The sequence below is a fragment of the Balaenoptera borealis genome (genome assembly GCF_965194805.1).
Source record: "Balaenoptera borealis genome assembly, chromosome: 5".
Classification (NCBI taxonomy): domain Eukaryota; kingdom Metazoa; phylum Chordata; class Mammalia; order Artiodactyla; family Balaenopteridae; genus Balaenoptera; species Balaenoptera borealis.
The window spans coordinates 87,157,018-87,173,418 of NC_138862.1; the positions used below are offsets into that span (position 1 = coordinate 87,157,018).

At 36.6% G+C, this 16,401-nt stretch overlaps 1 protein-coding gene across 9 annotated transcripts in view; it reads left to right on the forward strand.

The window, feature by feature from the left end:
• PEX5L (peroxisomal biogenesis factor 5 like) overlaps positions 1-16,401 on the forward strand; it is a 243,044-nt gene that overhangs the window by 42,923 nt on the left and 183,720 nt on the right. For 3 of the 9 annotated variants that reach the window (XM_082394028.1, XM_082394030.1, XM_082394031.1), the window contains exon 1: positions 13,523-15,430. The exons of 3 other annotated variants lie outside the window; for them this stretch is intronic. In XM_082394028.1, coding sequence (XP_082250154.1) covers positions 15,338-15,430 — 93 coding nt within the window. In that variant the 5' untranslated portion in view covers positions 13,523-15,337. Of the gene's footprint in view, positions 1-460; positions 750-13,522; positions 15,431-16,401 lie in introns of those variants that run through there. 3 more of the 9 variants (XM_082394023.1, XM_082394027.1, XM_082394034.1) reach the window with 3 other exon arrangements.

The following is a 16,401-nucleotide window of genomic DNA, read 5'->3' on the forward strand; positions in this document are numbered from 1 at the left end:
TTCAATATTTTATTAGGCTTAGCTTCTTTCTTTAATTAACAATGGTCCTCTTCTTAATCACTATAAAATTACTAATTAACTGGCTTCCCAGTAGTTTCAAAAGAAATCATAGAATCAACAATATTAAAGATCATCTAGTATAAACCCTTACTTTGAAAGTGGAAAAGCTGAGCTCAAAAGAGTTGAGATAACCAGCCCACTAAAAAAAAGGGATAAAAACAAGGCTAGGACCCAGATGTTAACACAAACCAAAGTCCTCCTCTACCTACTTTCCAAATCCACCATCTGTAGTCATTTTTTTTTCCTGTATCCTTAATATTTTGCATCATCCCTGAAACACACTGTAAAAAATCCAGTTTGTGTTAAAAGTAGATTTAACAAAGAGGTGAACTTCAAAAGGGTCAGCAGCGAAGGCTCACTGCTGGGGTTCTGCTCCACTTACTTGACAGAAGCATCTGAGTTCGGTTTAGTTGGCTTTTTGCAAGGGAGAGGTTTTGTCAGGCCAGAACTATTCCTGTTGTTTTGTTTTAGGTTCACAGGAAAGCAAACCGTCAAGGGGATGTTCTGATGTATCCATGAACTGCAGCTAAGCCATTCAGGGTCTTCTTAAAATAAAGCTCTGCTGGATTTTCTCAGTACAGCCTTCTAAAAGTTGACACAGCAAGAATTGCTTCTCACCAGGTTCTATTTTTAAATCCCAGTCCAAAAAAATCTGCTAACTTCAAGACTGAGGTTCTGAACCACCTTTGGTGAGTCTTACCATCTTGCTAGAAAGACTGCTTAGTGGCTACACACTGTTAGGGAGGAAGGGAGGAAGGAAGGGAGGGGGGGAGAGAAGGAGGGAGGGAGGAAGGGAGGAAGGAAGGGAGGGGGGGAGAGAAGGAGGGAGGGAGGAAGGGAGGAAGGAAGGGAGGGAAAAGATGAGGTGGGAGAGAGGAGGAAAAGGAAGGAAGAGAGGGAAGAAGGAAGGACGAGACGGAAGGAAGGAAAGATATCAGCTAATAATAGCTTTTATTTATTTGAGTATTATATGTGTCAAGCACTGTTCTAAGCACTTTACATGTATTAGTTAAATTTTTTCCCACAACAACTCAAGGAGATAGGTTCTGTTATTATTCTCAGATGAGAAAACTTAGGCATAGAGGAGTTAAGTAACTTGCTCAAAGCCATACAGCTTGTACATGTATTGACCTATCTGGTCACCTCTAAATTTGAATGCAGAGTTGAGGTGTAGGTCAACAGCATATATAGAATGACCTCTGGCTTCCAGCCTGGAAAAGACTGCATTTCTGTTTTTGCTGTTCAGGCCTACAATTGTTCTGAAGCTTTTTTATATGTTGTTCATCTATTTCTGTCTTATTGACTGAGCCCTTTTATATTTGACCTAAGATATGGGTGAAACCCAAGCTACTCTGGCCTTGTGTAGGGTTACACTGTTATGCTAGGTAGGAAAAATAATAACAGGACCTAATGTATACTAAGCACTATTCCACATAACTCGGCATATATTATTTCCTACAATCCTTATATATAGGCAGTGGAAATGGGCTGGGAGAAGTCAGGATCCTTGCTCAAATCCAAAAGGTATGCCCATACCCAGCCCTTGTTTCTACTGTACAAGAGCTGAAGTGCATAGCCTATGCGATGATAACCAAAAAGACTTTTTCCCATCCAAAGATGAAAAAAGAGCACAGAACATAAGGTTAGCAGACCTAAATTTGATTCTGTTCTATCACTTTCCATATGGACAAAGCACTTTTTCTTCTTAGAATCCATTTCCTCATCTATTAATATAAATAAGGAATATAATACCTACCTTCATGGAATTACCTAGAAAAAGTAAAGGATATAACCCGTGTAATAAGTATTTGTAAACTCTAAAGCTATAATCATTAAATATAATTCAGATATATACTAAGTAACACACAATGCAATTTATCGTAAGACTAATTTAATTTTTGACATGGTCTATTATGGAATTTTCCACCAGATTCTAAAAGGGATAAATTGACTTTGTTTATCATTATTAAAGAGAAGGAAAATAAAAACTAATTTTCCAAGGGCAAATTGTTCTACCACCTCAGAACAAGTTTACAGTCTTTCTATTATATCAGTGGTTTTCAAACTTTTGTCTCAATGCCCCCTCTGTACTCTTAAAAAATATTAAAGACCCCAAAGACCTTTTGTTTATATGGATTATATCTATTGGCATTTACTGTATTAAAAAAGAAGACTGAAAAATTTTAACTATGTACTTATTAAATTCATTGAAAAATAGCAATAAAACACTCATTGCTAACACCCATAACATTTTTTTAACTCTATTTTTTAAAAATAGAAATTTTGGTGAGAGGCATGGCATTGTTTTACATTTTTGCAAATTTCATTAATATAAGGGCTTAATAGAGGAAAATTGAATTCTCCTATCTGCTTCTGCAATTAATCTGTTGCAATTTGGGGGGTTGAAATATAAAAAGAAAAATTTGTCTTCATACAACTATACAGTTGGGAAAGGAAGGAGTATTTTAATAGCCATTTCAAATAATTATGAAGTCTTTGACGCTATATCAAAACTTGACATGTTATTTCATAAAGTTTAGTAGCAGTGTGGCATTTTCAGTGATATCAATAAACTTTGTGTACTTTGTATATTAAAATCCATTGTTTTTCCTTACACTTTGTATGGATCTTTAATTCATGCACAGTTTTGATAACATGCCATGTATCTGTCACTTGGAAAATGTTAATTCACTGAGTTATTCATATCTTCCAAATGTTGCCATACTTCATTATATAATATCAAAAATACTTCATTAATATCACTGAGCTCATCAGGAACATCTTTAACTATCTGGAAGTTATCAAGCTCACAGTGGCAGATACAAGTTACTAAAATTCTAACTTTCATTGAAAGTTAGAATTTTGGCAACAAAAATTAGTTGTTCTCCTTGCAAGACTCTCTTCATTTATTTGGGGGGGAAAAATGTAAGATTTCCAAACCTAAGTAGCCATAGTTTGTCTGTCAGTCATTTTTTTCAAGTAAAAATGCTATTTCATTTATTTTAAAGTGGCCAGTTCAGTTCCCAACAAGTACAGTTTGGTGCCACCACCTTGATTCTTACTAAGGTGCTAACAGTTTTACCCACTGTTGCCTTTGCACCATTAATGCAAATGTCAACACAGCAAAAAAAGGTAAATAACATTTTAATACTATTATGAAAAATAGTTTTAACTTCACAGATCACCTGAAAGAATCTCAGAAACCACCAGGGTTCTGTGGACAACACTCATGAACTAGCATTGCTTCTTAAGTGTTGAAGGCATGCTTCATTCTGATGATTTTCTGGATTTCTTAAACTTTCTTAACAAAAACTCTTAATGTAAGGTGGATTTGGATGTGTAAGATAGATATGAATGTGTGTTAACATGAAGATATTCACAATATATTGTTGAGTAAAAAACATAGTTTAGTATTTATACTATTGGGCTGGCCAAAAGGTTCATTCAGTTTTCTCCATAAGATGGCTCTAGTAGCACTTAGTTGTCTTTAACTTCATTAGAAACAATTTTGTTAGATTGTATGTGACAGCTGTCATATCAGCGTGCATTTAAAAAAGACTTCTCAAAATTGGTGAATTTTTGTGTAGCCATTTTAATATTGAAGACGGAAGAAAAAACCCAACATTTTTGGCATATTATGCTTTATTATTTCAAGAAAGGTAAAAACACAACTGAAACAAAAAAAGATTTGTGCAGCGTATGGAGAAGGTGCTGTGACTGGTCGAACGTGTCAAAAGTGGTTTGCGAAGATTTCTTGCTAGACAATGCTGCACAGTTGGGTAGACCAGTTGAAGTTGATAACAATCATAATTAAAATATTGGGAAATGTTATACCATGTGGGAGATAAGCGACATACTCAAAATATCCAAATCAAGCATTGAAAATCATTTGCACCAGCTTGGTTCTGTTCATCACTTTGATGTTTGGGTTCCACTTAAGGTAAGCGAAAAAAACCTTCTTGACCATATTTCCACATGCAATTCTCTACTTAAACGTAAAGAAAACGGTCCATTTTTAAAACAAATTGTGACGGGCGATGAAAAGTGGATACTGTACAATAATGTGGAATGGAAGAAATCGTGGGGCAAGTGAAATCAACCACCACCAACCACACCAAAGGCCAGTCTTCATCCAAAGAAGGTGATGTTGTGTATATGGTGGGATTGGAAGGGAGTCCTCTATTATGAGTTCCTTCCGGAAAACGAAACAATTAATTCCAACAAGTACTGCTCCCAATTAGACCAACTGAAAGCAGCACTTGACAAAAAGCGTACGGAATTTGTCAACAGAAAACACATAATCGTCCATCAGGATAACGCAAGACTGCATGTTTTTTGATGACCAGGCAAAAACTGTTACAGCTTGGCTGGGAAGTCCTGATTCATCTACCATATTCACCAGACACTGAACCTTCAGATTTCCATTTATTTCGGTCTTTACAAAATTCTCTTAATGGAAAAAATTTCAATTCCCTGGAAGACTGTAAAAAGCACCTGGAACAGTCCTTTGCTCAAAAAGATAAAAAGTTTTGGAAAGATGGAATATGAAGTTGCCTGAAAAATGGTAGAACGTAGTGGAACAAAACGGTGAATACATTGTTCAATAAAGTTCTCGGTGAAAATGAAAAATGTGTCTTTTATTTTTACTTAAAAACCGAAGGCACTTTTTGGCCAACCCAATACATCCACTTTTATGTCATAAAAATACATTTGTGTATATATACATATATATGAGCATATATATTTATACACATATATATGTGTATGTCTGTGTATAAATATTGGGGGATGACATCAACAAGAGAGAATAAGAGGAGTTAGGAATAATGGAAGTTGTTAATCTTTTCCTTTTTGCTATAAAGCAAAAGGATTTCATTAAATGTTTACTGAGCATCATTAATGTGATAAGCACACTTCTGCACTTTAAAATTTTTTTTTAGTGTTTCTTATAAGGAGAAGCTTCTGTTTTTATAATCTTAAAAAGCTTTGTCCATGTGGGGCACAGTCCTATATCCATGGCAATTCAGCTGTTCCTTTTACTGGAGCCTCACTTCATCTCTAAAACCCTCACACTCGCCTACCCAGGACGATTTTGCAAGAGTGCAGAGTTTTTAAAAGACTCTTTATTAAAGTCTACATCTACTTCCAAAGATGTATTTAAATTAATTGAGCTGCAGCCAGCCTCTGTCTCTCAGTACTGTGTTATCAATATAGTATCCACTTAAGGTATTAATCGGAGATTGCAAGAAAAGTCTTCAAAGAGACCCTACAGGGCTCTCAAGTTGATATAAGCTTCGTGCTCTTTATCACTAAAATTTCTCTGATCTGTATTGTTCAAGGAGTCTTTCTCATTGTCTCTGTATAATTTTGTGACGACCTCCATAATACAAGCATCTAAGATTTGGGTTTGATTCCTGAAGAGGAAAAAAAGGAAAAATGCAAAGGTTAGAACTGATGGAAGAAGATCTATATTCACTGGGATGCTGTGGTCTTGTGGAAAGAAGTCTGTTCTGTAGCTCTGAGGTTTGCTTACATGTAGCTGAATATCCTCAGTAGTTTGCATGTAACCTAATTATTTTTAAATATAAATAACAAAGCAGTGTCTCATTAAGTTGCGAGAATCCCCACAGAAACTTTGAGGAAGAAGATAAATATTGTGATTGAATCTACCTTACTCTACCTCACCTTACTCCAGCTTTCCCCCATTATAAAGTTTTATCCTCTGACAAGTTAAAAACAAGTGAAATGCAATGGAAGCAATGAGTAAATACATTCTTTTTCAATATTTTATACTCCCTGGGCGGTTCACTTCTTAGGTTTGCATAAAGAATTCCTGTTGCTGATGTCCAAAATCACAATAAATCCTTTTAGTTGTTCTGCAGTACTGAAAAATTTTGCATTGTATTTTTTTTAAACAGACTCCCTTTGTTTTTGTCAAATAGCAAGAAACAACAAGAAAAGTTTAGATATTGCTTTAGAACTTTACAGAGTGCAAAAATATCCTTCATTAAATGCAAAATGTTTTTCTATATTAGTCAAAATATATTCTCTCTTTCTCTCTATTTATCAATCTCTATCTCTCAAAAGTTTTTCTGTTTCATCATACTTTTCCTAAAATAATTTTACATGTTGCCAAAATAAGTGAGTGCCTAGAATGTGTTGTTTGTAGGCCCATTCACTGCTAATTTAATCCCTGACTACAGAAAATACAGATGCTTTTATCACTTATAGTTGCCAGTATTGAAAAAGTAATCTATGGTACACAAAGTGATGAATTAAGCATGTCAGAATTAGTGTGTGGTCACCTCTCAACCAACAACACACCAATTGTAAAAGGCTCCATGGCTGACACACACTGACCCCTTTAGTGGCCCTCAGCTGCTCTCCTTGCTCCACTCTTCTTTCCTCCAATCCATTTCCCACACTTAAGCCAGAGTAGGCCTCCTAAAGCACAGATGTGATAATGTCACCCTCCTGCTTAAAACCCTGCATGGCTCCACATTGCCTTTAACATAAAGATGTGATTTTCAGGACCCCACCTTCCTCTGCAGCCTCATCTGAGATCACCCTCCCAAAACCCAACTTTGCTTCAGCCACACCGTCCTCCTTTCTGATGTTAGAAGACCCTGCCACCTCCTAACTTTGGTCTTCCCTCTGCATGCCTTCTCTTCCACCTGGATGGCTTGTCCTCATCATTCAAATCCCAGTGTCTTTTCCAGGCATCCTCTGATCTTTACACAAAGTGAAGTCCCATGGTCTCCTTCACATCTCCAGACTCCTCTGTCATAGGTTCCTCACAAGTTTATAACTGCTTGCTTAATTCCCTCCTTTCCCCAGTAGGCATCGAGCTTTCCGAGACCAGGGGACCACACCTCCCTTGTGGGCTCTAGAGCCCCAGATCTCAGCACATTCATAGTAGATGATCAAAAGTACTTAGAGGATGAGTGAATAACACAGCCCCTGACCTCAGGAAGCTCAAAATATAGTGGTTAAGTACACCAAAAATATGGCAAAATCTATTCCATTATCACCTTAGACATGACACCCAAGTGTCTTTTATGGAAAAAAAATTGATATTTTGAATCTATAGAATGTATTAAAAATAAAATTTTACTAATATACTTTTATTGTGAAGTACAATATATATAAAATGTTTAAAGTAGTACGAGAATAAAATGAATATACTCCATACTTACGCCAAGGAAAAATAAATGACCATATTTGAGAAGCTCCCTCTATCCCTTATCTCATCACCAAATAAGGGAGGTTTTATAGTTGTTTATTTTTTGAAAACCATTTCTTTCTTATTAGCTGATTAAGTCATATGGAATTTCCTGTAAAAATCAACAAAGTGCAAAAAATGCCGTATGTATTTGTATGCATTTGTGCTTATTTTTTCCAGTAATGGATGTCATATTTTCTGAAAATTTCAGGAGTGATCCACTACCTATTACTCTTTTTGTGATTACTATCACATAACTGTATTGACTGAATCTAGCATGCCTAGTGCTAAAAGGTTGATCATGCATCAACATGAAGCAACCCCTTTTCTAAATTAATACGATTTTGTCTAAACAAACTCATAAAGTATTTGAACGTCTGACATTGTCACACACTCTACCTTGCATCTTCCCAAGTTAAAAAAAAAATTGCCTCGTAACTCAAATATACAGTTTCTAGCCATCAGACTCCTTTTTACTTGAGCCAAGGATTCAGAGGATACTTGATCTCAGGTGGTTGGTGACAATACTTTATATAAATAAAACTATTTAAACTTTGCCTTTCATTATATGCCACTTTATTTTTCCCCTCATTAGCAGTAATACTTTCTATATCAAGCAAGGTGTTAGTTGACCTTTGTCAAAAAGTTGTGTGTGAAGGGCTACATGTCCCCTGGACTCTGCTGTTTTAATCTTTTAACTGATTGTCACATGTCCAGTGGATAAAAGAGCTGTCGATGGCCCAGATCTTTCTTGTGCCTGTACATCCTATGGCTTAGAAGAGCTCCCTGAACAAGTAATTGCCCAGAAGCCTTTATCCATGACAAAGATGAATGGGAACCCAGACCTGCCTACCTTCTAGGGATTTCCATGTCTTATCTATAATGTTGTCATCAATGAATTTATAAGCCATTGCAGAAAAGGGATGAACAAAAGAAGCCATCAGGAGACTGATGGAGAAATGACAAGAACTGTAGTGTTGAGTTAGGATTCCTGAGGTTATCAAGGCCACGGGGGAGAGCCCAGAGGTAAGAGTATCGGGCTATACCTCCAGGGAATATCACTCTCAGGAAGAGGAAAGATATATTCTAAGCTGTTGTGGCTGTGTGTGGATCCATATGAAAAAAAAAAAAATCCTCAAGTTATTTTAGCCATAATTTTTAAAAAGCTGGTTACAAGTCAATGAGTCACATAGATGTAGCTTAATGGTAAACAACTTTAACTTTCTGCATAGATTTTCTGGCTGAAGCACAAACTTTGGGTTGACTCTTGTCAGAAACAAAATTTCATAGACAAATTTTTCTCAAGCACTGTCATCAGTGTCATCTGTGCATCACAGAGGCGTAATATACCTGGCAAACAGAATGCTTATAGAGGCAGCAAGTCTTTTCTTTCCTTTTTTATTAAAGTTAAAAGATTGCTGTTTTCTCTCACAAAGACATGAAATCATCATGTCCAGATCAGTGGTTATAAAGGAGTCATTAGCAGGTGTGCGATGCCAGGTGCACCAACCAGGTGCACCAGTGAGAGGGAAAAGGAGCCACTGGAGAGACCGGTGATAAGCACTGTTTTTGATTTTGGCGCAACACGCTTCTAGCCCCCATCTGGTAGGGCCAACGCATATAACAACAAGAAATCATGTCAATAAGGATCAGAAGCAGAGCATCAAGTAACAGTTTGAGTTTTAAAGAGATTATTCCTTATTTTTCTCAAGCTACAAAAATATAGAATACATAGTTTGCCTTTTTATTAGTTTTTGGAGGGGAAAGGAGACTTTTTATGTGACAGTAGTGTTTATTTACCATTTGAGGATCCAAAACAATGGCAGTTCTCTCAGGCCCCTTACCTGTCTCACACCAACAAGCACTCCAGCCCCGCTCTTTGAGTGATGACAGGTAAAACTGCCAAATGGGAGTGCTTTCAGTGTCACCTTGCCTTGGAAATAGCACCAATACCACATAATGCCAAGACAGCTAGTAGATTGAAATATATATCATTTTTCAGTCGTCTTCATCAGGGAGGAAACAATTTTTATATATCAGTCATTACATGATATACCACTGCATTTACAGCTTCAAGAGCCTAGTCTAGAGGAGATGAGAAAATGATTTTTGTAGAGACAAGAACCTTTCAGAGGAAAGAACTGGACTCAGAATTTTCCTGTTAAGTAGGACATCATTTTTTGTTTGTTTTTTTCTTTGAAAGTGGTTTTGTTTGGTTTTGGAAGTGAGGGAGGGTTAAGAAGAGTGTATGTATTGTCCTCAAAGTAATGTGGAACATTGCTGAAGCCGACATAACTGAAATTTCAAGTTTAATTTTTGTTTCCTGCCTACTTAATCTCAATAAACCACCCAAGTACTGTACTATTCCTTAGAGCATATGTAACCCCTCTGAGTAGCCATTAGCCATCTTAGCCCTGCCTGAGTCTTGCTACTTTTGTTGGATGTACCAGAGGTAAATACTGCATAGCCCAGAGTAAAGTGAAGTTATTTGCAGGAAACACTGATGATCAAAGAATATGAAATTAAGGACGATGATTAATATCAACTGGAACTCCCTATCACACCCTGTATTCATCTCAGAAAATTGAGTTTGATCACTTGCTTTTGACTGAGAGCTATAAAAATCCCAGCCCTTTGATCAGAAATTCTCTTCCCCAATCTTAGTGATAGGACCTATCACTAGCACTAGAAATGCAGTTCACTGATTTGCTTTTCAAATGAAAGTAATGATTTGCTGTAGGGTAACAAATCCTAAACTTTTAGTGCTCTTATTTTGGAAGCTTACTAAACCAATGGTTTTGCTTTTTGCGTTTTAAAATTAAATTAAATTAAATAAACCTTGGAGGAAAGAATCTGTAAAAATGTGATAGTATGTACTATATGTACTATACTTTTAAAATAGTATATACTATATGTACTATACTTTCCCAATTAGACTTAGCCTTAAAATCAGCAGATAGATGGACAGATATGCAAAAAGCAAGTATAGTAAAATGTTAGTGGTAGAATCTAGGTAGTAAGTTTACAGATGCTCACTGTAAAATTCTTTTAACTTTGCTGTATGTTTGATTTCTTATGATAAAATATTGGAAAAGATATGTAAGAAGGTGCATACCTAACATTGAACTTGTGTTCTTGAGAAAATGTCATCGTACAATGACATAAGATTGAGCAACCTTAATGGATATTTATGTCGGAGAATTCTCATCTTTGAAAAACCTGGAAAATAGAAAATATTCTAAGAAGCTTTAAAACTCTTCAGGTTATTTTCTTATAGACCAAGAGCCACTCTAAAGATAGGAAAGGCAGCATTAAGGAGGGTCTGCAAGGCTATAGTGAAAATTATAATGTACATCACTGCCATTTTATTGTTCAACTAGTAAGTAACTGGAATATCTATTTTCCCAATTACACTTAGCCTTAAAATCAAAAAATTACTAAATATCTGGTCATATGCATATGACTTAAAACGTGGTTTAAAATGCATCAACATATTTGTTGTGCTTACATTTCTTTTTTCACCCAGCAATATACCTTTAGGACAGAATTTGATTACCATATGTTATGTTTCCTCAAGCCTGGCCCGAAACTAAAAAATTACACCCTGTGGCTATTTTGTTTTTCCATAACATCACAGTTGGTGGGGGGGAGAACACAACTGTGAATGTCTTTAAAAAAGAAAAAAATAGTTCTTGAAAAATGCCAAGTGTAATAAGCACCTCTGCAAATAATTCTCTGTAATGAATTTCCCCTTCAGAAGGTTGATTTCCTCCATCTATAAGAAAAATAAAAGATCTGCAAATTGTCCTTTTAATTGGTAAGGTGATTACTTTCTATTTAAAAGGTCTGTCCAGGCTTATGTCCTAAATGGAGAAACTCTCAAGCTTTTATTCCAAGTCTCTGGGGAGAAACTCCTCCCTCGTTTTCTGTTTTCTCCTTTCATTGTTTCTTTGGCTCCCACAGCAGTGGTGTTGGTAGATGTGCTGACACTGCGGATCTTTTAAAAAAAGAAGGGACATGGGACCAAAATGATATCAAAAACTGAAAACTAATATTATAAGGGAGAGTGAAGAGGAAAGGGACTTATTAAATACAATAAACAAAACATCCACTTCACCATCCTACCACACTGGCCACAAGGGACAGAAGCAATAACTGTACCATGAAACTTACATTTAAAGAAAAAAAAAAAAACTAGTATTTATCCTTCCAGAAACATATTAAAGGCAGGGTAAAGCCCTGACCCAGTCGCTTTTCTGCAAAGTAGACTTAAAATGAGTCTTTTCTATGGCAATTGTATGGATCTCTCAAGCAATCATATTTTGTTTTCTTTCTTATTATGATTATAAAAGAAATTCATTCTTATTCCAAAAAGAACTGCCAAGTATAAAGAGAACACACAAATCATGCATAATTCCATCGCCCAGAGAAAAGGATTTTTAATATTTGGTATATATCCTTCTAGATTTTTCTTATGTAAATATATACCACAAACTTGTAAATGTTAAAAGAGAAACATGCAGTTTTTCTCCAAAAGCACTTTGTTCTTACTTTCTTGCTTCATGAATTATTCCCGTTCACCCTCTGGTATCTACATTTTCACTTTTATTACTGCTCCTTCTTGAACCATAAACATACTCAATACCTTTACACAAGGAAAGGGGGGAAAACTATAACTTTCCCAGTATTCTCACCCTTTATTTTTTGTCTTTTCACTAGCATTCTTGCTCCTCTTTCTCTCTCTCTCTCTTTTTTAAGCTGTGGCCTAAGAACACTTAAGATGAGATCTACCACCTTAACAAATTTCCCCTCTTTCCCTTTTTATTCAAGTTTTCTAAGGGAAAATAAGTCCTCTCTCACCCTTACCACCAATATATTCATTAATTTACTCTAATCTTGATTCCACCTTCACTAATTCTTCTGTTCCTAACATCCTTGATGACTTCCAAAATGCCAAATACAGTGAAAGTGTGCAGTTCTCCTTATTTAACCTTTCATCAGCATTTGACACCGTCTACGACTTGTTTTCCTTGGACTGCATTCTGGTTCTCCTCCTATACCTATGGCCACTCCTATTCTGCCTCCTTCACTGGGTTCTTTGGCCCATTCTTTAAATGTAATGATTCTCCACGACTCCAGCCTTAGTCCTCTTCTCTTCTGACTCTACATTTTCTTTTTTAATGAGTTCGACCACTCCTACAATTTTAATTATACCCATCAATCCATATGTCTTGCCCTATCTCTCTTCTAAAAATATAGATCCATATAACCAAGCGGCCAACTGGATCTTTCCACTTGGATGAACTTTCCACAGACACCTCAAACTCAGCAAGTGTCTTCTTAGCACAGTGTCTCCTTTCCCAGTCCTCCCACCTCTTGCTGATATCCTATTCACCTGGTGGCAACACCATGTAACAGCTGTACCGGTGTAAATAACAACAAAGACATTTCTGAAAATACATGATACAGACCTGACCACTGAAAGAAGTAATATTTGCATTTATTTTGACATCTATAGTCAATCCTAAGTTGTATTTGGGACTAATTCATACAATTAGTTCTAAAAAGGGCTGCTAGAGAATTTGATAATTAGGAGTCCATTGGTGACCGTCAAGAATGCAACTCTAGTAAATTGCAACCTGATTGTGATTGGTTTAGAAGTGAAGAGAAAGGAAGGAACTATGGCTAGTGAGCACGGACCACTCTTTCAAGCTTGATGGTAAAGAGATAAGAGAGATTAAATGAATGTCATTAGGGGAAAGCAGATGTGAGGAAGTCATCTTTTAGAAAAGGGAAAACTGAGCAATTTTGCAGGCTGCAGGAAGGAAGGTGGTCGTGAAGAAGGGATTGAAGGTAGGAAAAATAAGAAGATAGGAACTGAATACTGACAACCACGAAGGGAGTAGGAAGGTCTTTGCTTCTTTTGTGTATATTATTATTCTTCATTAACATTTGCTTAAATAAATTCAGGTCTACTATTTATCACATTGCAGTATTGAATAAGTAATAGTAATAATATTTTTTGTAATTTTGTATGCAAACCTTTATATTTATTTTGACATCTATAGTTAGGCAAAAATTGTCATTGAGGCTAATTTGTACAATTAATTAAATCATGTGTTCCTTTTCCCTTTCAAAACTTCCCTTATATATTCCATTCCTAGTAAGTATGATGAATCCTTTTAATTCAACCCATATACAACTAGTAGCTTTCAGTTAAAACTCTTTCTTTTTCATAAACTCTTATTCTAAAATGAACATTGGGTACTTCATTTGTCAGGTCTCTATCCCATCAAATTTTATTATTGTTTTGTTACTTACTTGCAAAATTTCCTTATATAATACATTCTATATCTGTGGCCATATATGGTTTTCCTATACAGTTTCCAAGTTTTATGGTTTATTTAGTTCAAGTGAATAAACCCAGCTTTCTGTTTCACTTTTGTGGAGGTAGATAGGGTCAAGGAGAGCTGGTGGAACATTTACAGAGAGGAAAGATTACCAGTTAGGCTCGATGTTCCTAAGAAAACAACAGCTCTGATTCAGTGGTATTAAAAAATTTGGCAGTACTAAAAAGTAACTAGATAGTTCTCCTATCAGTTACTCAGAAAGGGTTCACAATGTGTGATGGAGAGGGGAGATACTGTGTTTGGAGTTTCAGAGACTGGACACTTATCCTGAGCTGAAAGCTTCTCACAGGGAGGGAGGCATTCTCAGCAAATGATGACTATTTCCTTCCTTTCCTCACTTCTCCCACCTCGAGGTCCTCACTGTTTTAGCTCCACTGCCCTGACGCTCCCTCCTCAGCTGCACTGTTTTAGCTCCACTGCCCTGACGCTCCCTCCTCAGCTGCACACAGGGGAGCAGTGCACAAAATCGGCTCTCAACAGGCAGCATGCTCAGGCTGAGGTGGACAGGGGCCTAGCGGTACTGCCTCAGTTGAAATCCTCAGCTCCAGTGGCTGCCAGGGGAGGTGGGAGGAGCACAGGAAGTGATTACCCTCAGGCTTCTCCTCCCACAGAAGCCCTGCCTCCTCACGCTGGGACAGTGAGGAGGTTAGCTTGCTTTCTCCTTCGAGTTCAGTCCTTTGGCTAATGTGAAAGACCACGCAGAAACTATGGAGTTGCTTTTTGTGCTTGACAAAGTGCAGAGATAGAAGACAGGGATTCCCGGCTGGGAGGAGGGAGGAGAGCTGAAGACCCCGGCCTGGGCTGGCTGATCTAAGCAGTCAAAGTGGGAAGCTGAGTGCTTGAAAGAGGATTATACCCGCACTAGAAATAAGCAGTAAGTGAGCGAATAACCATTATGGCTTAGAAAAGGCTTAATCCCCCTGCGTTATGGGGTGAGCTAGAAAATATTGCTTAACTCTAGAGTAAAACTGGAAGGCTTCTGACTCTGTGTACAGTTGTCTGTTGTTTGGAAACTAGGGGCTTAAGAGCAAGCCCAGAGCTCTAAATGCCTCCTCCCACTCTTGGAAAATGCCAACTTCTACTTACAGTAGTTGGGGATATAATCTCCTTCCCTAGCCTCTTCCTGGTAAAATTTAGTAATAAACCAGATAGGGAGTTGGGATTAAATTGGAAAAGTTGAATCTGGTATTGGCAGAAATGGCGATCTTGAATTACGTTCTGTGAATGCCGACATTGTTATATCTATTAGCAGTGATTTGCTAATCACAAGAAAGTCTGGGGCAGGACATTGAAAAGGGAGAATTGAAAGCTTTTATGACAGAGAAGCTGAGTAGTCCATATGCGTGAGATGAAATATAAAAATGTGTATAATTAATAATAGATGGAGGGGTTTTTTGAGCATTAAACTAGAACAGCAGTCAGGGAACATATACTTGGATATAAGCTAGAAAAGAAGAAATTTTAGTTTCAATAATTTTTTGTGCTAACCCAAAATTTCACAGTGTTTACAAAGTCAAGACAGTGATTCGGGGATACTTCGATTATTGTGGTACACTATAAATACTGTTGCTGGGCAAGATCTGTGGTTCTCTGGTCAGCAAGTTCTGGCAATGAAGCCACTGCTGCTGGTGCAAAGAATTCTGGGATGTCTGACAGTGAAATGGATGGAAAGACCCACATTCCATCTCTACTTAATGTCCTTTTGTCCAGAAGTCGGGTCATGCACATGAGCTACTTGGTACGTATACAGATCAATATTCAGAAAGGCATTTTTAAATGTTTTGCATTAGAGGGTCTCTGGACAATATCTTATGGCAACCAGTGGACTAAAGCAAAGTGGTAGGAAGGAAGTCCATCTTGATCAAAACCAACCTTGTTCTCTTTGTTTTCCATCAATCCTGAAATGGAACCTCAAATGAGGACAAGAATAATAATAGAGAGAAATACTGTGGCCATCTGTTCTGTTCTAAGTGGTTAAACTCATTAATATATGAATGAGAATTCAGATTTTATTTATGCATCCTAATACTTGAAGATTCAGAAAAATATCTTTATTACAGAAAAAAACCCCACAAAAATAGGAGGTATGTTTATTGGGGAGGAAATATGGAAATCTGCTTTTGAAATGTTACAGGAGAAAAAACAGACAAGAATCATTTCCCACAGTATAAAGAAGATTTATGTCATGTTCGCTGAAGGATGTAATTCTTCCCCCAATGAGATGAGGATCCTAATAGGCACAGTAGTGCCTAATATGGCACACCTAAAAAACAGATATTTTTAATTCCCTTAATTCTAGTTGATATAATTAATACTGAGAACAAGAATTGCTTTTTTAAAAAATAATAACCTTGGATTACAGCTAATTATGTAGTGAATTTTCTTTTCCTTACTGGTCCTCTATGAAGGTACTATGTTTCTGAAATTATGAAGAAGCAACTGTCATTGCTGGTATTTCCTTTAACCATTGCACTGGGAGAAAGAAAAAGAAAAGACTCAGACATATTATCTTTCTCCTATAACACAACAGTAAAATGATTGTAATGATCTATGTCCTTTTCTAACTTATGAAGTTATGAACTTTTGCTATGGGGAAGATAGATGGGGGGAAAATGCCAATAAAGTACATTTTTTTAAATGGTCTGTACCCTACCAACTTTTCAAACTACCTAATTTTGAAAATTATTTTACTTATCTTTTTAAAATTAT